Genomic DNA, 25721 nt, shown 5'->3' with positions numbered 1-25721 from the left:
AAATGATAGAATCTCATTCTTTTTTACAGCTGAATAATAGTGTATTGTTATATATACCACATTTTCTTTATCCATTCATTACCCAAAATATAAATTCAATTTCCATATATTAATTAAAATTTTTAATGTTTAAGGAGTTGGAAATGTTAACTACCCTGATTTGATCATTATACATATGATAATGATAAATGATAAATACATACAATTAAAATAATATTAAAAATCTATATCATTAGTGTTTAAGGAAATGCAAATCAAAACTACAATGAGAAAGCACTACACATCTACTATAATGACTAAAATAACAACAACAAAAATGTTTAAAAGACCATACCAAGAGTTGGTATGAGGATATCATCAAGAGTTGATGAGGATATGAAGCAACTGGAACTCCCCTGTGTTGCAGGTGGAAATGTGAACTGGTACAGCCAGCCTGCAAAACTGGCCATTTCTTGTGGTGAACACACACTGACCAAATGTCCAGGTCACTCTATTCCTTGGTAATTACCAAAAAGAAATGCAAGTGTGTCCATGCAAAGCATGACTGTGAATGTTCACAGCTTTATTCATGATGGACAAACATCGGAAACACCACAAACATCCATCCACAGGCAAATGCACAAAGCACAGCCATCTGTACACTGGAATGCCGCTTAGCAATAACAGTGAGCGAACGAGTGACACACTCAACCACATGAATGAATCTCAAAGCCATTATGAATGAATCTCAAAGCCATTATGAATGAATCTCAAAGCCATTATGAATGAACCTCAAAGCCATTATGCTAAGGAAATGATCCAGGTGCAAAAGATCATCTACTGTATGGTTCCATGTACATAAAATGCTAAAAAATATTTATAGTGACATATTGACTAAATGTAGATCACCATTTCCTGGGACCTTGAGTGGAAGAAAGGAGGAATTAGAAACAGGCTCAAGGAAATTTTGAGGGGGTGCTCCAGGTGTTTTATGTCTTGATTTTTAGCGGTGATTTCATGTTAATACATCCATGAAATGAATGGGTTGACCACAGGTAAACAACTAAAAACGGTTCTTAAAAGATGTACATTTTTAGGACTGGGGTTGTGGCTCAGTGGTAGAGTGCTTGCCTAGCACGTATGAGGCACTGGGTTCGATTTTCAGCACCACATAAAATAAATAACTAAAACAAAGGTATTTTGTCCATCTATAACTAAAGAAAATATATTTTTTTAATTTTTAAATGTGCATTTTTGAGGGATGCAGGTGCTATGTCTGCATTAGCTGGCTCTCTGTCCCCTGCCCCACTCTAAGTAGCTAGGTAACACTGTGGATTCTAAGTAAAGATCAGAGAGGTCCTGGAGCACACACAGCACAGTGGAGGCATCATTAGATCCCTCTCCTTTCAGCTTGAATAGCCACTGTCTGTGGGACAGAACAGAGCAGAAGTTGCAGTCGTCAACTTTTTGTAACTTTTCACCAGTTTAAAGTCAGAGTTTCCCTAAATGAAGTAATTAAAAACAGACTATTATCAGTGGTCTGTCCTGGGAAAGGTTAATGAATGAGCCAGTTGTAGGGGGAGAGAATAGTGGAGAGAGAGATTCTTGTAAAATTAAATTGCTCTGTGCATTGCTTTATAATAAATATAAACACGACACATTTCAAAGCTTTCGACTTGAATGCATTAAGAGTCAAAGGTTAATTGAACTTGATAAGCTATACTTAGCTTTTTTTTATTTGCAAAGTAGTATGAGACCATAGTAAGAGTTGTCAGCCCCAAAGAATTTAAGTATTTAGCTCCCAGAAAGTCAAGTCCAACACAAAGTTAAAATTTTGATCAGCAAAACACAAAATCAAATTGGGATTTGCTGGTGGAAGATGAGGGACATACCCATTTCAGACCCTGAGTAGAGAGTTTCCCAGGACTGGGATTTGAAGAGCCGCAAGCTGATCTTGCTGAACCCAGGGGTGTGTGGGTTCCGGTGCCAAGTCTTCTATACCAGTTTCTGGTCAGGCCAGAGCATGTTCTCTCAACAGACATTTTATTAACCAACCACCCTGGTGCCTGGTACATAGCAGATATTCAATAAGTATTTCCACAATGGCTGTCTTCAAAAGCTTAACTGTGTCCACCTTTCTGGAACTTAGCAGATAATCTAACAGAAAGAATCTACGTAAAAAAGGACTTTTCAGGGTAATCAGTTTTCTTCAGGCTTTTTTTGGGGGGTGGGGTGGGGGGGTTGTGCTGGGGATTGAACCAGAGCCTTGTGCATGTGAGGCAAGCACTCACCAGCTGTGTCCCAGCCCCATCTTATTTTTTTTTTTAATAACACTCCTTTTCAGCTGACTAGAACTATAGAAATTGTTTGTCCCGCTCCCTGAAAATATTCTCTAAGATAAATGCTCTTTAAAGGAAATCGTAAGTAAGTGTTAGAGAAGAACTACTTTATTGCATCTGAGGTTGTTATTTGGGAAAGTACTGAAATGAATGGAACATTTTCCCCAAGCATATTAGTTAAACTCAATCAGAAGAATGAATAGTTGTGCTGTTGAATATGTCACTTTTTATCAAATTTCTGTATCACTTTTTTTTTCTTCTTTTTTTTGTGGTGCTAGGAATCAAACCCAAGACCTTGTGTGTGCCAGGCAAGTGCTCTGCCACTGAGCCACGTTCCCAGCCCGCGTCACTTTTTAAAACCGATTGCTTTCACTTAACAGAATCTAAAGTTGTTTGGTGGGGGCAGGAGCAGGTTCAGGTCTCAGCCAACAGCCAACCAGGATGTGAAGGGTGTCAGGACCCCAGTCCTCCCACACAGTCTGTAAAAGAAAAATGTGTGCTGCCATTATTTCTCAGCACAGCCACTTTTTTCTTTCAAAATGTCAATTCCGACACTCAAGGGAAAGTGACTCCAATCATTTCTAAATAGGAAAGGGGGGTCCAAGGGAAGCTTGGGTAAATTGGATAAAATAACTGCTAAAACCATTATGGCATTAAAAATCGGCTGTTTAGCCGCCAAGCTCTGACTCATTTGCTAATGATGAACACTTCACTCAAATGCATGTGAAGGCCTACTGTGTGTCAGACTCAAGCCATTCAAGGAAGATGGAAGAATCATTCTCCCTCTTCAAGGAGCTTATAGGATTCAGAGGAAAGAGAAAAGTAATAAATCTCAACCCAGAGTGTTTAGTGCCGTATAGAAGTGTGTGGGTTAAGAGAAGCAATTGGCCAGACAAGTTGTGACAGGAGGTCAAGGAGGGAAGCGGAGGAGAGGGAAGGGGAGGGAGATAAAACCTAATCCTAAAAGGAATGGGTGGGACCCAGCCCAGGGATGGAGGAGGGGCAGTTAGATCCCAAACCTACCAGCAGCAAGGACGCAGTTGTCAAGTGTCAGGTCCACAGGCGGCAAGCAGCCAGCACCTTTGCATTTTTACAAGGTTAGACTGGGAAGGGGGTGCCGGAGGGAGGGACGAAGGCCGCTGAGGGCTGGAAGCCCAGCGAGGTAGGAGCTGCAGTGGGTGGAGGCTAAGAATGGACTAGGATGACAAAATGAGAGGACACAGGGAGTTTTAGACGGCTGGAGTGGCCCTGCGATGGGAGCTGCAGCATGGCAGGGCCCCCCAGCTGTCCCCAGAACACCCTGAGAGTGAGCCCAGAATGCTCCTGAAGCTCCATCCAGGCACCAGGGTTTCCTGTCATACTTGACCCCAGGGAGGACGCCCTGGCAGTCAGTGCACAGTGGCACTCAAGAGAGGTGGCAGGTGGCCGCAGAGGCTTCGGTTCTGGGCACTAAATTATTCAGGAGCTACTGTCCAGTCCTCAGGATGATTTATTTCTTTCTTACAGAAGCTATTTCAGATTTTTCTTTTCTTTTTTTTTTTTTAAGGCAGAGCAGACTCACATCCGACCTCGGTGCATTAAGGAGTGCTTTTGGGGCAGGCAGTTAATGATTAAGCTTTCAGGCTGAAGTTTTCACTTCCACTCATCATTCAAAACACCGTCTTCTGCTGTACCTAGGCACAATTATGTAAGACAACCCTTAATAATTTAGTGTTTTTCACCAACTAAAATGCCATATTTTAAAGGCTCTATCTTCTGCAGACATGCTTTCTGTGAAGTCCGACTCAGAGCATTTCACTTCCACGGACAGAACCCCAGACTGGCTGCAGAGGCCAATGGCACACGGGTGGAAATTCCCTCCCCTAAGGTGACCCTGCTCCAGGCCCAGCTAGGGTGACCCTGTGTGTCTCTGTGTGGTAGGGCCATCCACTTGTCACTGGGGAAACTGGCCCAGATCTGGGGGGGGGGCCTTTGTCAGGTGTTGCTGTATCAGCTGTGCGTGGCTCCAAGGATTGAGAGACGAGCTGCCATCATGAACACAAACCCCTCTCCGCCTGCGGGCACTGCCCAGCCCTTCCCATCCTCTGGCTTTCCCCGCCTGCCAGGAATAGCTAAAATTAAGTCTGGCACAAGCTGGTTAGGACTTTAAGAAAACATCACCATAAAAGGGCAACTGATGACCACCAACTTTAAATCATTTGTGCCAACACCTCCCGCTCTGGGGACCCTGAGAACATTTATGGACGTGCCTAAAAAGCCTCGGGCCCTCAAGTTCCTGAAGTCGACAGAGTATGTCATAGAAAACTGTTCCATCCGTCTTTCCCTAGTGTTCTGTGACTTTCTGTCCTTGCTAAGTGAAGACCTGTGGAAATAAATTCAGCATCACCAGCATCTGACATGGAAACTTTTCTATCAGGCAGCTCGCATACCCATTGTCCAGCAAAGCAGCATAAAACACCCAATCTCTATTCTTCAGCTTCTAGCGTAGATCTTCTTAGCTGAGGACCACTTTTGAAGGGAGCACACCCTCCTATTTACCGCCCATTTCTGTCTCTCTAAAAACAGCTCATCAGGATGACAGGTGAAGTCCAGAGTGCTCCTAATTGTTCAACTCCAGCTGGGGACTTTAAAAAAAAAAATTGTACTAAAATTACTGCAAGGAACAAAAATGTAAACTTTTAAATTAGGATGATTGACCACATAAACTTTTAAAAATCTTTTTATTCTGTGATAGAGTATAATTGAGATAGTTGTACACTTGCACGCAACTATGAAATATAATACAGAGGGATCCTGTGTGTCTTTACTGAGTTCTCCCCCAATGGTAACACCTTGTAAAACAATTCAGTACAGGAAAAACAGGACTCCTCATATGTGGCTGGCAAAAATGTAAAATGGTGCTGCCCCCTCAGAAAACAGTTTGGAAGTTACTTAAAATGTGAAACATAGAGTTACCAATGCAATATGACCCAACAATTCCACTCCTGGGGCCGTACCAAGAGTGATGAAATCACATCCACACAAACACTTAGTACAGGGATGTTCATAGTAGCATTATTCATAATAGCTAAAAAGTGGAAACCACCTGACCACTCATTAACTGATGAATGGAAAAGCAAAATGTGGCCTGTTCACACGGTGAAAGGTCATTCAGAAATCAAAGGAAGAGCTGATACACATTACAACGTGGATGAACCCTGAAACATTTTTTTAAAGCCAGTCATGACAGATGATGTATTACATGATTCTACATGTATGAAATGTCCATAATGGGGAAATTAAAGAGATAGAAAGTAGATTAGCACTTGCCTGCAGAGGGGAGTAGGGATAGAAGCTGGTAATGAGAAGTGGCTGATACTGGGTGCCAGTTTTCTCTTTGGGATAATAAAAATTCTGTAAACTTAGTTCAACTCAAAATATACTGAAAAGCACTGAACTGTACACTTCAAGTGTAAGTGAGTTGTTTTTCCAATAAATAGGTGTTTTTAAAATCCAAATTTTCATTTTTCCCATGTAGTTAAATTGGCTTGGCTTGGCTCATGCGGGGAAATATAGTATGATGTGACAAATAGCACATCGACATTGATATAGTCAGGCTGCAGAACAAGCTCATCACCACAAGGGTCCCTCATGTTGCCATTGTGTAGCCACAGGCATCTCTGCACACCCCAGACCCTGACCCTTGGCATCCACTGATCAGCGCTCCATTTCTAAAATTTTGTCATTTCAGAGTGTAAAGTGGGACTTGGGACTTGACTCAGTGGTAGAGCACTTGCCTTGCTTGCATAAGGCCTTGGGATCATTTCCCATTACTGCAAAGACAAACAACAAATGAAAACAAAACAACAACAAACAAACACAAACAGTATAATGTAAGTGGAATCGGTGGTGTGTGCGCTTTGAGATTGGCTTTTTTGACTCAGCATAATTCCATGGAGCTCTATCCAAGTTTCTGTATGTATCAATAGTTCATTCTTTTAATTGCTGAGTAATATTCCATGGCATAGATGCAAGTCCATTTTTAACCACTTCCCCTTGAATGGCATCTGTTATGTCCAGCTGGGGCTATTACAAACCAAGCTGCTATGAACAGTCATGTATAGCTTTTTGTGTAAACATAAGTTTTTATTTCCTGGGATAAATGCCATGTGTCATTTGGTAGTTGTATGTTTGGTTTTATAAGAAACTGGGGTTTTTTGTTGTTGTTGTTGTTGTTGTTTTAATAAGAAACTGTTTCCAGAGTGTCAGTTCTGTTTTTTATTCCACTAGCAATAGGGATTCTATTTCTCTGCATCGTTACCAGCATTCAGGACCATTACCATTTTTGTTTTAGCCACTGTAATGGGTGTATAGTGATATCTCATGGTGGTTTTAATCTGCATTTCTCTGACAGCTAATGGTGCTGAACATCTTATGTGCTTATTTACCACCTGTATATCTTTTTTGGTAAATGTCTCTTTATGTCTTTTTTAAATATATATTTATTTTTTAGGTGTAGATGGACACAACACAATGCCTTTATTTTTATGTGGTGCTGAGGATCGAACCCGGGTCCCACCCATGCTAGGCAAGCGCTCTACCGCTGAGCCACAATCCCAGCCCCTCTCTTTGTCTTTTGCCCATGTCCTAACTGGATTGTCTTGTTTTTGTTTTTAATCGAGAGCTGAAGTTCTTAATTTTAGTGAGATTGAATTTATTAGGTTTTTTTCCCCTTTTATGGAAAGTGTGTTTTGGTGTCAAGTCAAAGTCTAACGCTTTGCCCAATTTTAGGCCCCAACAATTTTCTATGTCTTCTTCCTAAAAGTTTCACAGTTTTATAACATAAGTCCATGAGCCAGTTGGAGCTAATTTTGTAAAGGTATGAGGCCTACGCTGAGGTTTACTCTTTTGTCTTTTGATGTCTAGTTGCCCCCACACCATTACTTTTGCACCTTCACTAAAAGTTGCCTTGGAACATTTGCCCAGGTCCCTCTCCGTGGTCTCCGTTGATATTGTATCTATCCCTTTGCCAGCATCACACAGTCTGGATTATTACAGCTGTACAGTAAGCTTTCATATTGGATAGAGTGACTCCTCCCACTTTGTTCTAATTTTTCAAGGTTCTCTTAGGTATTCTAGAACTTGTGTCCTTCTACATAAATTTTAGAATAAGCTTGTCTATATCTATCAAAAAACCTTCTTGGGCGAATCAACCTTTAAAAATAAATAAATAAATAAATAATTTTTTTAAAAAAACCTTCTTGGGATTTTGAAAGGAATTGAATTAAACCAAAAGATAACTGGCGTATTCATGGTAGGTCTTCCAACACTCCAATTCATGGTATTGAGATGACTCTCCACTGATTAGACCTTGCATTTCATGCCCACTTTGTACTTTTAAGTATGCAGACCTTATACATGGAGTTCCTTAAATTTACATCTAATTATTAATTTTCTTTGCAGAGATTGCAAATAGTATTTTTGTATCAGCCTCCACAAGTTCAGTTAGTATACAGAAATGTAAATTATTTTCATGCCTTTGATCTAGTAGTATCCTATGACCTTGCTGAACTCACTAGTTCTGGGTGTTTTTTTGTTTGTTTGTTTGTTTAAGATTTCTTGGGATTTTCTATGTAGATGACAATGTTATTTTCATGGTTTTCTTTCTTTCTTTCCAATCTGTACGCCTTTTATTTCCTTTTCTTGTGTTATTGCAGTGTAGAGCTTTCAGCACTACGTTGAATAAGATTGGTGCCAGCAGACATCCTTGCCTTGCTCTGGAAAGCAGTCTGTCTTTTGGCGTGAAACACGACATAAGCTGTACATTCTTACCACACATCGTCTTACAAAATCAGTTCTATCTCCCCCACCCCTCCTTTAAAAACATTGTTTTAAAGAGGAAGTTTAAGGTTAAGGATTGGCCCAACTGAGGTAACAAAACAAGAAAGGGCAAAGAGGTGTCAGTACTTCCTGCTTTGGGCTAGGCTTGCAAGAATGACAGGACAAGTTCCTTTCCAGAGGTTAGGGTTATTTGCGGTCCTAATCAGGTGCAAACGGGCTGACATCCTTAGCAGGGCCCTGGCGTTCTGCAGGGGGCTAAGGCCCCGGTCCCCGGAGCAGACGGACGCCGGCTGTCAGGCAGAAGCTCAGGCCCCTCCCCGGCCTGTGCTGCTCCTCTAGGCGGCCGGCAGCTGCCAGCCCCGCCACCTGCCAACCTGAGCTGGCGATAGGAGAGGCTCAGATACCCAGACCCAGAAGTGGCCAGGGCCAGATTTAGATTGTGTGAACTTCTGGCAGCAGCTCCCCCAGACAGAAGAGAAAGGGTGTGAAGGGAGGAAGCAAATTAAGAGTTCCTGGTCCAGGGGGCAAAAAAAAAAAAAAAAAACCCGACCGCAGCAAAGTGCATCTACAATCTGTGTAACCAGGGAACAGTTTCCTTTTAAGGGGGCCGGGGACAGGCAGTTACATCCAGAATTTCAAAGACGAAAAGGAAAGCCAGAAACGGCGCCACGGCGAGCGGCCCCATCCCTTCCCGCGGTCCTGCCGCCAGGCCCGCGGGTCCCGCCGTCGCCCCGCCCCGGGCCGGCCGGTCCACACCTGCGCAGGTCTCACCTGCCCCGCGCGGGCCGCGGGGACCGGGGCGGGGGCGCGCGGGGCGGCGCGGGGCGGGGGGGTTACGCGGCCCCTCCCGCGGAGTGCGCAGGGCGCGCCCGCTCGGCGCGGCGCGGCGCGGCTCCCCTTCCCACGCGTCCTCCCGCGGGCCGTACCAACGGCGGGGGGGAGCGGCGCCGCGCGGGGCGGCCCACCTGCGCCTCGGGCGGGGGCCCGCGCCCGCCCCGCCCCGGCCCGCAGGCCCCGCCCCCGGCGCGGCGGAGCGAGGCCCGAGCGCTCGGCCGGCCGCGAGCCCGCCGGCCGGGGACGAGCGCCGCGGCCCATGCTGATCGCTGTCCTCCTCCTCCCCCTCAGGCGGCGCTGGCGGCGGCCCCGGGACCCGCGGAAGCCGGCATGCTGGAGAAGCTGGAGTTCGAGGAAGAAGGTGAGTGCGCGCCCGCCGCGCCCCGCGGCCCCGGGCCTCGGCCCGGCGCCCGCCGCCGCCCCGGAGCGGCGGGTCGTGGGCGGCCCGCGCCGCGGGGGTCGCAGCCCGGCTCTGCGGGAGCGGCCGCCGGCGCCCTGGGGCGGCCCTTTTGTCCTCCGCGCGGCCGGGCGCGAGCAAGGTGTCTTGCAGCCCGGCGCCTGCACGTCCCCGGGCGCGGGGCCCCGGCGTGGGGCGTGGGCCGGCCCGGGACCCGCGGGCGCCCTCCTCCCCGCAGGGCGTGTCCGGCTTCTGCTCGACGGGAAAGTTGAATGGGAAGACCCGGGCGCCGCGGGCTGGAGCTCGAGCGACCCTCGCTCTCCCTGTCATTCTGTCGCCGCTCCTCTCACCCGGCCCTTCTTCTTCCTGCCCTATTTTCTTCTTGTCTCCTCTTACAGGTAAATAACCTGGATCTTATTTTGAGACTGTTAACGTTTGACGAGATGAACTTGTTCGTTGGCAAAATTAATATTAAAATGGGATCCGATGAGCCCAAAGTTGAAAAGGAACTTTACATAAGATGCTTGTCAATTCGAAGATTTTTAAAGGCCTTCACGCTACCTCGTGTATTTCTGTTATTTATTTAGTGACTTCTCTTTTTTTCCAGGAGCATTGGTAGCATAAAGCCCCGGAAACAAAGAATGTGCCATGTGGATGCTGTCCCTTGTGCCAACTTTACTTTAATACCCCTGTTCATTTAGTCAGGCAATTACTTAAATAAGCATGCACGGCCAACTTGGGAGTACTAACCCGGTAGCATTAGGCCGGTGCCTGTTGTGGATTCACTGCAGCATCTCACAAACATGTTGGCCAGAAGATAATGCGTCCATAGTAATTTTCATTGAAAGTCCTCCTCCATGTTTATTAGCAAATAATATGTCTTGGAATTTTACTGGACTTAATTTGTATTTTATTCTACTGAAAGATAAGCTAGTGTCAGTGCTATTGCATCTCACTTTTCTTCCCTGTTATTGTATTGCAGGGCACATTTTGGCCAGTGTCCACAGGGTGATATGGTGTGCTCTTCCATTAAGACTGTCAAAATCTTAGGGATTTTCTTTGTCTCTTTTATTAGTAACAATGAGAGTCTATTGCATTTAAAATGTTTGCAGATTAACATGGAGGCAGGAGAATCCTGGAGAGCAGTCTCTGTTAGAGAGGAATCTTAATATGTTTAAGAACCCAGGCCTGACTTAAGAGTCTCACCTCCCCCTCTTATTTGACTACGTGACCTTGGACAAGTTACCCAACCTCTCTATGCCTTAGTTTCCTCATTTATGAAATGGGGCTCTTGTCAGGGTGTTTTGAGGATTAAATGAGACCATTTGTATCATGGTATTTAGTACAGTGTAAACTCATAGTAAGCACTTTGTAGATATTATTTACTACTATTGATTAAGCGACATTAACCACTGTACCAACATCATAAGACTTTTTAAGGCTTTTATTAATGAATCTTCTCAAGACGGATTTGGTTTGGGGGGGAGATCTCAAATTCCTTGAGATTTATTCATTGAATTATGTTTCCTGTCTCAAAGCAGATATACGATCTTCTTTGCATTGTTTCTGCTAGTATAACTAATATAAAGTATTAAATCTAAGCATCTAAGAAGGGGAATGTCCCCTTTTCACCCATCTATTTTTATCTAAATTGTCGTCATTACTTTAAAGCATGCTGAATCCCACAAATAACTCTGTCAAACTTTTCTAGATTTTTAAGGAGGCAGAATATTAAACAATTACTTGGAAGCTGTCGGCCGAGCTGGAGAAGAGAATGGTGTTGGCGTGGTTCTTCAGAACGCTATTTTGTTTCTTTGAAACTTCAAATTTGCTTATTCATCCATATTTCAAAAAACTGAATATCAAGCATAGTCACACATTTGAGAGAAGGAGAAGTTCTAACAGTAAGACATTACCTCTTTTTTGTTGTTGAATAGTGCTGGGCCTCATGTATACTAGGCATTAGCTCTACCACTGAGCTGTATCCGAAGCTTAAGACAAAGGATGTGTTAGCAGCCTGCACAGTAGGTAGCTGTTGAATAGCTCCTTGGTTCATCTGTGCACTTCCTTGTTATCTGGTTAATATCTTAATTTATGCATTGACTTCTGTAGGCATGACTTTGACTCCGATACATTTGTTATACATGGAAGCACATGACTACTAATAGTCTTGTTACCAAGTATTTTTCCACTTCCTAAAATGTTATAACTCATATTCTAGTTATTAGAAGCACTTTTGGAGGCACTAATGAAGTTGGAAAGAAAGAAAAGGCTAGAGCATAGTGGGGCTGCCCACATAGTTTAAGCTATCTTTTGCCTGGGTTCTGACATGAGACACCCCCATCCCCTGTCAGCTCTCTGACCATCACACTGTTATGAGAAGGAGGGACATTTGTAGAGTATGGTTTTGATGGTCTCTCTTCTATTCAGTAAATCTTCACCACTTTGCATCTGTACATGGGTCAAGCACGGACTTTCTCAGTTTCTTTTCTATGAAAAATTGTCAAGAGATTTTCTTTTTAAAAAAGTAAATAAATCCCAGTTCTCCAGGTCTGGATGGGACCCGAGACTCTGCATTTCTGCCAAGTCCCAGATGATACCGCTGGGACTGGTTACAGATTTCTCTTTGAGGGCCAAGGCTCTAGGTCCAGTTTTCTGTGGTTCTGCAAAGGGCCTGAGAGTGAATATTTGAGCCTTGTGGGTGATGTGGTCTCCATCTCTGTCATAACTTCTTAGCTTGCCCTTGCAGCTAGAAGGCAGAAAGCAGGCCAAGGCTGAACTCAGTGGCAGGGCTGTGTTCCAAGTAGAACTTTATTTACCATAGAGGGCCAGATTTGGCCCTCAGGCCTAGTGTGCCCTGCTCCATGTGCCCCTTGCTGTCTGGACCATAGGGTGTCACCCTTTCTGCATGTCAATCTTACCAGGGCTTCAAGGCTCAGCCAAGATCATACCTTCTCTCTGAGGCCCCCCCCTTCCCAAATACCATCTACTCCTCCCTCTCGTCTGTCCTCCCAGTTCCTGCTGTTTGGGCTGGCGTGCAGCAGGTGCTCAGCAGTATTTCTGGGGTCCCCTGATGGCCTTGTGGAACGTTGGAAGGATTAGATAATTCTGTATCTGAAAGGTGATGAAGACAATGTCTTGTCCATGGAAGTCGCATTATGGGTCTGCTTTTTTGAGTTTTTTAATTTATGATACCAATTACATCTTGTCTGTGCTTCTCAATATTAACCGTAGTAAACTTATGTACTGGCCAGGACCAAACACAAAGCACTTTGCAAGCACTGGATCACAGCCCACGTGGGCTTTGGAAGTGGAGCATCATCCAGACATTTGATTCCTGATTCATAAGCCTACTCCAGCTCTCTTCTCAAATTCCACAGCCTCTTCTGGACTCTTGTGTCTGCTCCTGGCTTCCCTCCTGATATCTGGCTGTCGGAGGAGCTGTGGTCCTTTCAGGTATATGATAGCTGGCTGCCCTGGTTTTAATAGCTCCATAGCCAAGGGTCTCTTGCCCACTGGCCTTCACCTCCCTCATCATCTGCCACTGACTTCCCCCCACCCTCTCATTCTATCCTCACCATTCTTATCCTGCAGAGCATTGTACAAAGTAGAATCTTCTCAGGCCTCATCTCCACACTCACTTGCTACATAGCAAGGTTGGCCAACTTGTCCACAATGTTCACAGATAGGAAGAATAGGAGCCACTTTGTGCAGGAGGCAAAGTAGTATTTTCCAGTCAGGAATCTTGGAGTTTAGGCCCAGCTGTGTAGTAAAGTGGTCCTATTTCCTTGGACAACCCATAAAGTCTCTTGAGGATTTGTTTTATTATTATTGTTATCATGGGTTTTCTCCTCAAAACAAGGGGCTGGCACTTTGTAATCTCTTTCTTCTAACTTGAAAATAGGTCCCTTGAACAAACAGCAGCCATCTACATAAAGGAACAAACAACAACAAAAAAAATGGTTCATTCCTAACTCATTCATCCCCACCTGGGAGGATGATAGCCTGGAGTAAGCAAAGGGTATTTCTTGGTTGGAACAAGACACCTTAGACACATCAGGGGTCTCCAGTGCTGGAGCAGACACAGTGTGGGTGTGGAATTAAAATTTCATGGAGTAGGATAGGTGAAGGGGAAATGTATGAAGCGCTCAGGGAGGATAATGAAGAAAAGGTTGAGAAATGGCTTTGCCTTGTTCCAGGGAGAGCTGCTTTTCTGGGGGAGGCATAGGGGCAAGATACAGAATGATCCCTGTCACAGCTTTCCAGAGTCTCCTCCCTGAGACCCAACTGAGTCAGCCTGCAAGTTCACCAACTCTGGTGTGGGGGGTACTGACCCCTGGTGGTAAGGATATCAGAGTGACAGGTAGCACTGGAAGGCTACCCTTCCGTTCCCCTCTGAGTTTGTAGCTGGTCTCCAGCAAGACATAGGTTGACTCTTGACTTTTAGTAATTATAATTTTATGAAAAAATCTATAGTTAATTTTTTTCCTGTCTAGCTGACACATATGTAACATGTTGACTTATTTCATAGAATTTTAGGTACATATTTTAGCATCTCCAGAGTTGGGACCTGGCTTAACATTCAGTGCTGTGTTGGCCCCAGTGAGACTCTGTTGTGGTTTGGATGTAGTTTGTCTCCCAAAGGTGTATGGGCTGGAAGCTTAGGTCCCCAGTGTGGCAGTATTGAGAGGCGGTGGGCTAGTGAAGGGTGACTAGGCCATGGGCCCACCCTGGGAAGGAATCATGTGGGTCTAACGGGTCTGGGTCAGTTCTCTCCAGAGCGAGTGGCTATAAAGCAGTGCACCTGGCCCTTCCCCACTCTTATTTCTTTCTTGCCATAAGTCCCCACTCACACCAGCTACTTTGTGATTCCCTCTACCATTTTGTGACCCAGCCAGGAGACCCTTGACAGACAAGAAGCCATGCTGTTTGGATTCTCCAGCCACCAGTGTCAGGGATTCTCATAGCAGCACAGAGTGGACTAAGATAGACTGACAGGAGGAGGCTTTATTGCCTGAAAGGGGCCCTGACTGATTTAAACAGAAAGGAAGATGCACAGGAAGGCTTGAGGCTCTCTGAAAGTAGAGTTGTCACCAGGCTTCCTGGGTGCCTGGAACCGACTGGGAGGTCATCAGAAACCAGGGCAGCACCTCCAGTCATCTCTCTAGTGCTGCATGACCCTCCCCCTAAGCACTTTCCTGACTTCCTGATAGACACATTGGAAATCTGCCTCTTGACCCTGTCACCACCCAGCTCTAACCACACCAGCCCACGGACCAGAATCCCAGGCCTGAGAGGTGATTGCTGCAATTTTTAGTTTTACCTGTGAACTTTAAGAGGGAAAGCTGGTGATTCCATGGAGCATTTGGAGTTTACTGGATAGCTGGGGGAATTTTCATATCCCTTTTTTCTGGTCGTAGTAGTGGCTGCCATATGCTGTGACCTTGTTCCAAGCCCTGTGCTTATGGCTTCCTCAGGTCAACCCTAAGAGGTAAACATCTTTTATCATCCCCAACTTAGAGAGGAGGAAATTAAGAAGGTAAGAGGTGCCATGTCTTACCCCAGGTGGCTGCTGGGAAGGTGGGCAGCTGGGTTTCAGCTGCTCAGCCTGAACCAGGGTGCATGACGCACAGAGCGATCCTTCAAGGTCCAGGAAGGGGCCACAGGCAGCCTCCAGGGCTGGGAGAGCTCAGGGTGACTCCCGGGGACCCCAAAAGACCCTCAGAGACCCTCTTCCGTTTTTCACTACCTATTGTTCTTCAGCTCGTTGCTACTACTCCACCAACCCTTCAGCGTTCCTGCAGCTTCCCCTTCCCAAAATCCAGGGGGCATCTGTCAGCCCGCATCTTCCTCTGAGCTCTGGGTCAGCGGAGATGCCCTCAGCTCTCTCCTCCAGGCACAGCCTTAACTTAACCGCGCTCCTGGTGCCTCCCTGCGTCTGGCTGTTTATTTCCTCCGTGGCTCGTGCTTTTCCCTTCTCTTTCAGGAACACCATGTGGTGTCATTGACATTCACTCGGTTACCTTCCTTCTCAGGCATTCGATTCTGGCCTCCCCGTGCCTCTGTCCTAGGCCTGCTTTCCTCTTGTTTCTGTCCTCACCCCGGACAGTTGTGTTCCCTCCCGTGGCTCTGACTGCCATGATGCTTGCTGCCTGGTGTCTTCATTGGGTGGATTTTGCTTCCATGATGCCTTAAGTAACAGAGGATGCCCTTGCAGATGTGCAGCCAGACCTCTTTCTAGCTGTGCAGGGCCTCGCTGTCGACTGTTTCATCACCTCTCTGATCTAGTCCCCCTTCTCTCCCCTCCTCTTCTTTTTTTTCTTCCTTCCTTTCTTCTTTCACCAGCCTGATTCAGTGAGTGGTACCACCTGCACCTAGTTGTTTTGGGTTTTCGTTTTTCCAGTACTGGGGGTTGAATCCAGGGTCTCATACAAGCTAGGCCTGTGCTCTGCCCCTGAGCTGCATGCACCCAGCCCCATCCAGCTTTTGAACATGAATGTGTTGCTCTGGCTCTCCCCCACCCACATCCTCTAAGTACCTGCCTCCTTTGCTCTCAGCCTAGTGTCCCCATCTTTCTAGAACTCTCCAACCCTGCCTCCTTATTAGTTTCCCAAGCTGCATTTAGGTGTTCTTTTAAAAAACAGTGTGAGACTTGTCACTTTCCTGTCTCCAGGCCTAGGGAGAGTCCAGATTTCAGGCTGGAATTCAGGGTTCTAGCGTGACCTGTTTGTTCCTTCTTGTGCTTCTTCTCTCCTGCTCCCAGACTCTTTTCTTGCTTCCCTCCCACACTCCTGAAGTTTCTTAATGGCCTCCAACTGCCGATTGTCTGGTCCCTCTAGGCCTCTGGACTTTGCATGGGCTATTCCCTCTCCTGGATTGTTCTTCCCTCTCTTGGGTTATGTCACTTCTTCAAGGAAGCCCCGCCAGCCCCAGTGGTACTTCCCATGGTATCTCAGGATCCCCCTCACCAGCAATTGCAGCATGCTGTTAAGGAGAAAGCGGTTGGTTTGTATGTCTTTGCCCTTACATCACAAGCCCTGTGAGTGTGGATGTGGGCTGCTCAGTGTGGCAGGTCCTGAAGATGCCATGCTGATAGGACTTGCCTGTCTGTAGGTATCTACCACACCGGGCACCCTGTGTCCTGGGGCTTTAACTTCATGCCAGCACACAGGCTTTGCGTACTTGGGTGGGTCGTGTTGTTTCTTTTAAAGAAACAAGGTGCTGTGGAAGTCAGAGGGCTCTCCTGGCCACACAGATGGTGGCTGACCAAGGGCAGTGACAGAGTAGAGAAATGGGGGAAGTGAGCTCCCCAGGTATCCCCAAGAGGTACCAAGGCGTCTCCACCAGCTGTGAAGTCAGAAGGTGCCACGGGCAGTAACTGGACACTCAGGCCGCTCACGCAGGGGAACATGCTCCAGACCTTTCTTCGGGCAGTGACCCTGTGAGGATGCGAGGGAAAGTCTGACTGAGCCCTGATATAAAAGGAGGGAGCTGACCTGGGGGACTTCCGGCTGTGTCGTGTTAGTTTAACCCGTTTAGCGAGCTGCTGCCTGTGGTCCCCTGTGGGTGCTTTCCACAGGCTGACTCCAGGTGACTTCCCGGGGTTCCTGCACGTTGTGCCAGCAGATTCATTTCATTTCAGGTCACACTTGGCCATTTGTGAATATCAAAAGTAAGTTGCTAACAAGGAATTATTTGATAGGTCATATGCTAAGTTTTCTTTGAAATGCAAGGTTTGATGGCCCCCCCCTGTGTGCCCAAAAAGCACAGCACCCCTTCTTACTTGTCACTTGGGCCCTGTGTTTGTGCTTCCCCCACTTTGAGGCCTAACTTGCCCCCTCTTAAATGCGTACGGAACTGGTGCCATAGGAATTAGGAGTGCGGGTCGACCCAGGTTGGATTCCCATTTCTTCTCCGCAATAGCTCCGGGACCTTAGGCAGTTATTTCAAGGTTTAGTCTTTTCATGTGTAACTTGGAGATAACAGTAATATGTGGCTTCTAGGACTCTGTGTGCACTCCATAATATGAACACAACATTCACCTAAGTGCCTGATACGTGGTCCATCCCCCACAAGCAGGAACTGTGGGTACAGCCTGAGGAAGGGCAGCAGAGGCATCCAGCAAACAAGGTGTCCTCCTGGATGGCTCTTCATCTCTGCTGTCACCCTCCCCCTTTCCCAGGTGGAACGGCATTTGTGCTTGGCCTTTGGAGTCCCGCTCTCCTCAGGAAGGATGCGTTAGCGTGTTACTAATGTAATGTCGGGAAATACAAGTTTGGTCTGGCCTCAAGTTGTAACTCTTGAAATCCTTGGACTCTTCAAAGTGATGAGGGCCTTTTCAGTTGCTAATGATCGACTGCTGGCTGCCCCCCACCCATAACCCCCCTCGTGGCCCCAGGATAGGAGCTGGTCCCTGGAAAGACCCAGGCAGGCCTGGAGGGTAGGACTTTTGACTGAAGGCCTGGAGGAGTCTTGGGGGTGTGGAGAGGCCAAGGAAGCCCCATGGCCTTCCCACTCCTGTGCCTTCACCTGTGCCCTTTGTAATCAGCCTCTTAAATGCTTCCCCAAGCCTCTTGAACAAATTAACAGAACCCAAGGAGGGGTCATGGGAACCCCAATTTATAGCTGGTCAGAGGCCTGGACTGTGACCGGCCTGTGAAGGGGAGTAGCCTTGAGGATGGAGCCCTCCAGCTGTGGGATCGGATACTGCAGGGGAGAGGTGAACTGAATTAGAGGACCCCCAGTTGTGTCCGCGCAGATGGAAGAGCCACAAGGGCTTGGTGCAGGGCAACTCCCTCCTGTTTCGTCCTGGTGTTCATGTTGACTGGGGAGAGAGCAGGGTAGTAGGCAGGCAGTTTGTTTTTCTCTCTCCAGGAGTAATTTGCTCAAGGTCATGAGGAAGGTGATTACAGTTTTGGTATAGGTTTGGGCTAAAGGTGCCGCTGCTCCTCTTCCACCCCGTCTCCCACCTGAACTGGGAATCCTTACTGGTCCCCATTGGCTGTGCACTGAGGAGAGACCCTGAGATCTACAAGCCCACAGAGGCTTCTGCTCTGGGTGCCCTATTGTAATGACCCTGCAGCTGGTTTCTCCGCATTTTGTTTCAAGATGGTAATTCTAGACAGTGTGCATGCCTCTTATAGGAACAGTGACACACCATCTTAGAGACAGCAGAGGACCCACGACAGGAAAATTGCTGCTAACCTCCAGAGGCGTGTGCCCTTTCATGGGCGTGTTTGAGCTCTGGCCAACTGTCATTTTGAGTTGAGTTAGAGTAGCCTTTCGTCATAAAGTCAAACTGCAGAGAACACTTGTGGGGACTTGGGCAGGGGACCTGCCTTGAATTCACCTGAATTGACTAAGTCCATCTGCCACCCTCAGATAGTGTGCCAAATACATTCTTCTCTCTTCTCCTAAAACCTACTGAAATGACAGAAATCAAACATAAAAGTAGGGCTGGGGCTGGGGTTCAGTGGCAGAGCACTTGTCTCACATGTGTGAGGCACTGAGTTCGATCCTTAGCACCACATAAAAATAAACAAATAAAATAAAGGCATGCTGTTCATCTACAACTACAAAAAATTTTTTTAAAACAACAAAAAAACTATAGAAGTAGTCTTGTCAGTAATAACAAAGCTTAGTTCCTGGAGAAGACAATAATATGATAAACCTTTGTCAAGACTATTCAAGAAAAAAATGAGTGAAAATCAAAGCATCAGAAATAAGAAGCTTCTTAACTATCAATAGAGATCTTTTAAAAAATATTACAAGGGGACTGGGGTTGTGGCTCAGTGGTAGAGTGCTTGCCTAGCGCATGTGAGGCACTGGGTTTGATCCTCAGCATCACATACAAATAAATACCATAAAAATATTGTGTACATCTATAACTAAAAAAATTTACAAGAAAGAAAACAATATAGAAAATAACTTTTAAAACTCAATCATTTCTTGAAATTTTACTGGTGTGCATTTTCCTATTTATTATTTCTTTCACAAATGACCATAGAAGAAATTAAAACGTAATTAATTAACTCATGCCCTTTAAATAAGATGACTACATAGATGTAAATGGTGTGTCCATAAACTCTCTCTTTAAAAAAAAATGACAAGGATTCATGCTTCCTCTTTCCCTGACAAAGAGACATTATACTCTTCTTATTTGCAGGTGAACTCCAAGAAACCTTCAAAACTAACTAATCCCTTGATTGTTTAAATTATTTTAGAACCTGAAAGGACAGGCATTCTACGAGACTAGGTTGGTCCTAAGTCAAAATTAGAGGGAGACAACACACAAAGAAGAAAACAGGCCATGGATCCTACATTGGAGTGTGGGTAAAATTCCCAAGTGGCTTTAACAAACTGAGCCCAGCACTGCATGGAAAGCCTAACGCGTGTGGCCAGGCAAAGCTTATTCTGCAGGCACAGAAGCCCTTCCCTACACTAAGTCTGCACAGAGGGGTCATGACAGTGAGGAGAGTCATCCCAGAAGGTCCTGAGGGAGCACTGGGGAGATTCTACACGCCCTCATTTTTAAAGCTCCCCAATAGGCCAGGGAGAGAGGGAAGCATCTAACTAAGCTGCGGATGGCGGCAGCTGGGTGGCCCTGTATCCTGGCTGCCAGGTACCTCCTGTTCTGCTCCACAACTGTAGGGGACTTGATACCTGGGAACCAACCTGGACCCTCACCATTGCTTCAGCCTAGAGATTGGGTTGTTGTCCTAAACAGAGGACACGTTGACAGTGGTAAGTATTCTAGTTAGTTCCTAGAATCAAACACAAGCCATCTTAAAGCCATGATGGGAGCCTCATATAATTTCAAGGTCACAACTTTGTGACATTCCTCAGGCATTTATTGCAGTTCATTTTGAGCTGTGTAACTGAGCAAAATGTTTGCCTTGATCTTGACCATTGTTTCCTTCTTTCCTAGTAGTTATTTTCCCACCCCACCCCCCGCACTGTGCTTAAAAGAGCATCCACATTCTCTTGGCAGTGTATACTCTTATCTCCACATGTGTGAACCCCCCCACACACACACACACACACACATCAGGGAAAGGAGGAAAACACAGGTGGACTTCATTTGTTCTGCTACGTTAAAAGTGCTATAAAGTTGAATTTAAGATTTGCCTTCTGTAATGTTCAAGTTTCTAAGCACAAGAGGCTTTTCCATATACTTTTCCCATTTTTTGCTTATTTTGTGCTCAAATATGTACAGTTTTTTCCAAAAGAAAAAAATACTATGAATATAGTAAACTCGTGTTTCTAAATGTTGAATAAAAAATGAAAGTCAGAGTTTGTTTATTCATGGTGCTAGAGATCAAACCCAGTACCTTGTCATGCCAGGCACCCCAGAGCTACAGCTCAGCTCCTTAAAAGATAGATTTTTGAATGACTAACATATTGATAATATTTTTCTTTGTGAAATTACAATGAAATCTAAGTATGTCAAGTTAAAATTGTAGGGATTGGGAGTATGTCAGGTTTGTGTGTGTGTATTTTTTTAAGTGAAGTTTGGGTCAGTGTGTAAATTTGTCTTGAGTGTCTTTTATTCTTTTATACCCAGCTCTTTAAGACATGGTTTGACTTTGTTACCATGACCTCTGCTTAATGAGTGAATATGACTTAAAATGTAATTTTAAGTCACAGTAAATCAAAGCAGTGGGAGCTGGCTGGGTGTGAAGTGTGCACCGTGCGGGTGTGCGCATGTCTCTGCCATCTGGTTGCCTGCCTTGGCCCAGCAGAGCCCCTTTCAGGTGGTGGCTGAACAGGAGGTGCTATGCCTTCCCTGTGGTGGGGCCACTTCTGCAGCTTTGCCCCCTCCTCTGTCCTTTAGGACCCTCAGCCCCCACAGCTCTGCTAGGCCACACTCTGACTGGCCTGCACCCATTTGCCAGCAAGGACATCCATGTGTTGACTGACAGGGCGGCACAGCAGTCACAGACTAGAGCGGTCAACGGCCTTCTCTGCACAGAAGCCAGCGAGCGTCGCCTCCTTTGCCCCGGCCATGTGAGGGTCGCATGGTGTGAGGGCACTGCCAGCACACACAGTGGGCTGAGGCTGTGCAGCCTTCAGGGAATCCCAGCAGCTGGCTGAACAGCTGGGTGCTTCTCCTGCTCTGGCCTCAGCCTCCTTAGGCCCATACCAACCTCAGACAGACTGACTGTGTCACACCCCATGTGGCACTCCTCAGAGAATTCCTGTCACAGGAGCTTTGCCTAGCTAGGATCAGGGCTCTCCCTGAAGAGGTGCAGGCCCCAGCTCCCTCTGTTGTGTCCCCATCTGCCCATCCTGCTCCTTGCCTGCCACCCCTGCCAGAACTGAGACAGAGCTTGCAGCAGAGGCCAAGGCCAGGGCTGGGGGTCGCATCTGGGAGAGTGGATGCATTCTGAGTAGTGGGAAGGGCACTGGGGAAGAGGCGGTCCACAGGCAAAGGGCTGCTCAGCATGGGGGCCAGACTCCTCTTAGTTCCAGAGCCGTCCTGGGCATTGTGGGGTGGGGGTCAGCAAACAGTAGATCCCACCACATGCACCCCATCTCCTTGAAGTAGCAAACAGAAATGGCTTCAAATGTCACCACATGTCCCCTCCAGGGACAAACTCATTCCCAGTCCAGAGCCACTGGTATAGAGGAAGCCAGTGTTTGTGGGGCTCCTGTGCACTGGGCACTTCCTCAGTTTCCCACAGTTACTTCCTGATCTACTGCTGATCCCTGGTTTTCTATGCTGGGGCACACTGCAGGCCTTTTCTTCACCCCGAGGTCCACCTCTGCTTTTCCTGTCCCGTTGCTTTCTGCCTCCATTTAATGAATCGCCCACCCTCAGTTCCTGAACACTACCACTATTCTAGAATGGCAGAAAAACTGGTCCCGCTGCCTACTAAAGGTGCGGTGCCACCCTGGAGAAGGTCATTGATCCACCATGTCTCAGTGTCTTCATCTCTAAGTGGGGATGATAATTGTACCCACTTTGTGTTATTTCAAGTTAATGTTGTTGAGGCTCAGAATAGTGCTGTGGGCTGGCGTGCACTAAGTGACAGTGTCATCTACTGTGGAGCACCCTAGTTACTTATTTTACCATAAATTTTAGCTATTCTCTAGTATTATTTTTAGAAAACATCCGCTTGCCTCTTATTACTATTTTAGATAATAATTTCCAAAAACAAACTTTAAATTAATTCATTACTGTATGTGGAGATTTTGTATCAACCCAGATGGCCCCATTTCCCATCTTCTGGTCTTTGAGAGGCCCTCATTTGCTCTCCAGATTCACATCCAGGCCCCCAGCCCAGGCTTCCAACTCACAGGTCCACTCCCAGCCTTAAAGATAAAGCATAGAATGTCAGGGCTGGGGGTGGCTCAGAGAGAAAACACATGCTAAGTGACTGCAAGGGTCAAGTACTGTGTGGCATGGAAGGAAGGGTAGAGAATGTCAGAGGTGAATTCCGAGAGGTGTCTGTGGCCATTTTTACAACTTTAAATTGAAAATAATAATTTAACACACTAGGATTTTTATGGGGGCGAGAGTGAGCAGCAGTCCCTGTGTTGTGTGTTTAGGGGTGGACCTCAGATCAGTACAAGTGGGGTGCCACATGGTCAAGCGGGTTAGCAGTGAGGTGCTGCTGATCACTTTGGCCTGGCCTGGGCTGTGCCTGAGTGACCAGCAGCTTGGGAGGGGGCTGTTCTCCTGGGATTTCTGGACAGGAGGTGTGTGTTCAAAGGGTCTTTTTTCTTTCATTAATATCAACTGCATCTGAAAAGCAGGGTGACCACCCCCAGAAGTGATGGGACAGCCCCCTTCCAGAAGCAGCAAGAGATCCAGAGCTGGATGTCAGAGTTGTGTGGAACTCGGAGCTGGGATGGAGCACTGTGCTGCTCTGGGTCTCTGATTCACAGCCAGCGCAGTAGCCAGCACTTCCAGGGTAGAGAGAGCCTGGGTGGGTGGGTGGTGACAACGTCCAGCTAGTAACAGATCAATCAGCAGTGAGCATATCTATGAGAAGGAGGTCCTGAAGTCCACCTGTGAGCCATCGTTTAGTGTGATAAAAGCTTATAGGTGAAACCATTTCATGGTGCAGCTGTCTCTTCAGTTATCTGTCAGTATTTTTGCTTGACTAATCCATTTTAATGACAGTCTGTCCTCCTCATCTTTATACAGTTAGGGCCCAAAATACCAAGGAATCTTATGACATTGTTTTTCAAATTCTTTCTAAAATTCCACATAAATGGGTCTTAGAAAAAGTAATTTATGACTATAGTAATTATTATAGTGAACTTGTTTAGTTGTTTGGTGTATTTGCAGGGCTTTTAAAATTGTATATGGTAGTGTGAACATTTTAAAATTTTCTGCTATCTAAACTTTTCTGCTGTCGTACTCAACTGCATTTTTATAATTGATGGAATTAGAAAAAATGGCTTTAATATAAAAGGTAATTGCAAACATGTTAAAGGTTTAGATAAACAACCATTTTACTTTTTAAAAATCACATGGGACACTTCCGAGGGGCATTATTTCTCTCTCTCTCTCTCTCTCTCTCTCTCTCTGTCTCTCTCTCTCTCTCTCTCACACACACACACACACACACACACACTCACTCACTCACTCACACTCCTAACTAGGCACAGTGGCACACACCTGTAATCCCAGCAACTTGGGAGGCCGAGGCAGGAGGATCTCAAGTGCAAGGCCAGCCTCAGCAATTTGGTGAGGCCCTGTCTCAAAATAATAAAAAATAAAATTGCTGGGGACACAACTAAGTGGTAAATCACCCATGGGTTCAATCCCTAGTACCAAAACAAGTAAACAAACTAAAACCCTCCCTAGTCTTACCTTCATAAAGGCATACACTGTCGATGCAGCTTATTTACTGGTTGTTAGTCCAGGCTCGCCATCATCCTTTACACCTGCCTGCCTTGTTGCTTGTCATTTTTCTGAGGTCAGAGAGGTCCACGTTTGTGCCTGCACTTTGGATCTGCATGACTTTCGGTAGCATACGGTTCTGTAGGCTTTTCTTTGACCTGGTTCCTATGGGGACACGCTGAGTGCCTGGATCCTAAAGACGGGGGAAGGCAGGTTCACTGTCCAGGGGAGGTGATGGCCCAGTCAAGAGCCAGCCCTGCATGCCCAGTATAAGGCCGCGAAGACTCCAGCAGCAGATCTCTCACAAAGCACTAGTGGGCGTGTCAGAGCTGGAGCCATTAATTCCAGCATGAGGGGCTTTAAGGAAGGTATAATGGGAGGAAGGGCCTTTGAACTGGACTCGGGAGGTGTATCAGTTTCCTGAGGCCACAGTATCAGATTTCCACAATTTCTGTGCTTTAGAACCACAGAATTTATTCTCTCATGGTTTCAAAGACCAGAAGTCTGCCTTAAGTTGCCGGCAGGGCTGGTTCCCTGGGCCTCTTGACTTTTGGTGGCTGCTGCAGTCCTTGGTGCCCTTGCCTTGTAGATGCGTCACTCCTGTCTGCCTATCTTCATGTGGCCTTCCCTGTGTCTCTCTCCACTCTTCTCTTTGATGGACACTTGTCTTTGGGTTTAGGACCCACTCTAATCCAGGACAGTCTCATCTCAAGATCCTCCCCCTTCACTACGTGTGCAGACACTGGTATTGCAAATAAGGTCTCCTTCTGATGTCTCAGGAGGGCATGCCTGGAGAGGACACTCCTTACTACGGAGGGGTAAGGAGGACATTGGTAGGTGTCATAGAACAAGGAGTTGCTGACCTGGAAGAGAGCAGTGTGTGCAGAGGCCAAGACAAAAGCCTTAGGAACACACCCCCAAATGGAACTTCCTGACGTTCAGGTACTTCCTTTAAAAAGGAAATGCCAATATGATGCCAGAACATGAGATTCCTAAGAGACATGGCAGGAAGGTGAGGCTGGAGAGGTGTGCTGGGGACCATAGGGGACTGGGTGCTCTGTGTGGCTGGATGGCTCATTAGAAGTCAGGGAGCCACGTTGTCATCACATTAGAAAGATAAATACTTACTTGCACATATTCCCATTTAGTGTTTTCATTGTTTGCATTTTAAAAACCCAAGTTAACCTTTCATATATACGTTACTCTAGTAACTCCTCAATAAACAGCATTGAGTTAGCATTCTGCTCCCAGGTGGTGAGATTTAACATAAGCCTGCAATCGGGTCCCTCCTGTGTGGCCAGTGCCCCAAGTGCCAGCAAAGCTCTGCAACTCTGCTTCTGTGCAAAAACATGCAGAATAACCAAAGCAAGAGCAAAACACTGTGATGATATCTTTCTTAATTCCAGTGACCTTTTGAACATTGAGAATCTGAACTTCTTGCCTTCTCTGGAATTTTAATAATGTATTCCAAACAACCTGTTATTGAATGCTTTAGGTG

General features: G+C 46.3%; 1 protein-coding gene across 8 annotated transcripts in view; it reads left to right on the top strand.

The window, feature by feature from the left end:
* Positions 1 to 25721, top strand: part of Prkag2 (protein kinase AMP-activated non-catalytic subunit gamma 2) — a 258824-nt gene that overhangs the window by 194950 nt on the left and 38153 nt on the right. For 5 of the 8 annotated variants that reach the window (XM_078040857.1, XM_078040859.1, XM_078040856.1 and 2 more), the window contains one exon: positions 9264 to 9333. The exons of 2 other annotated variants lie outside the window; for them this stretch is intronic. In XM_078040857.1, coding sequence (XP_077896983.1) covers positions 9264 to 9333 — 70 coding nt within the window. Of the gene's footprint in view, positions 1 to 9263; positions 9334 to 9747; positions 9768 to 25721 lie in introns of those variants that run through there. One more of the 8 variants, XM_078040862.1, reaches the window with a different exon arrangement.

The sequence above is a fragment of the Ictidomys tridecemlineatus genome, chromosome 2, assembly GCF_052094955.1.
Source record: "Ictidomys tridecemlineatus isolate mIctTri1 chromosome 2, mIctTri1.hap1, whole genome shotgun sequence".
NCBI classification, from domain to species: domain Eukaryota; kingdom Metazoa; phylum Chordata; class Mammalia; order Rodentia; family Sciuridae; genus Ictidomys; species Ictidomys tridecemlineatus.
The sequence above is the reverse complement of the archived record's forward strand: the minus strand, read 5'-3'. Positions and strand labels throughout refer to the sequence as shown.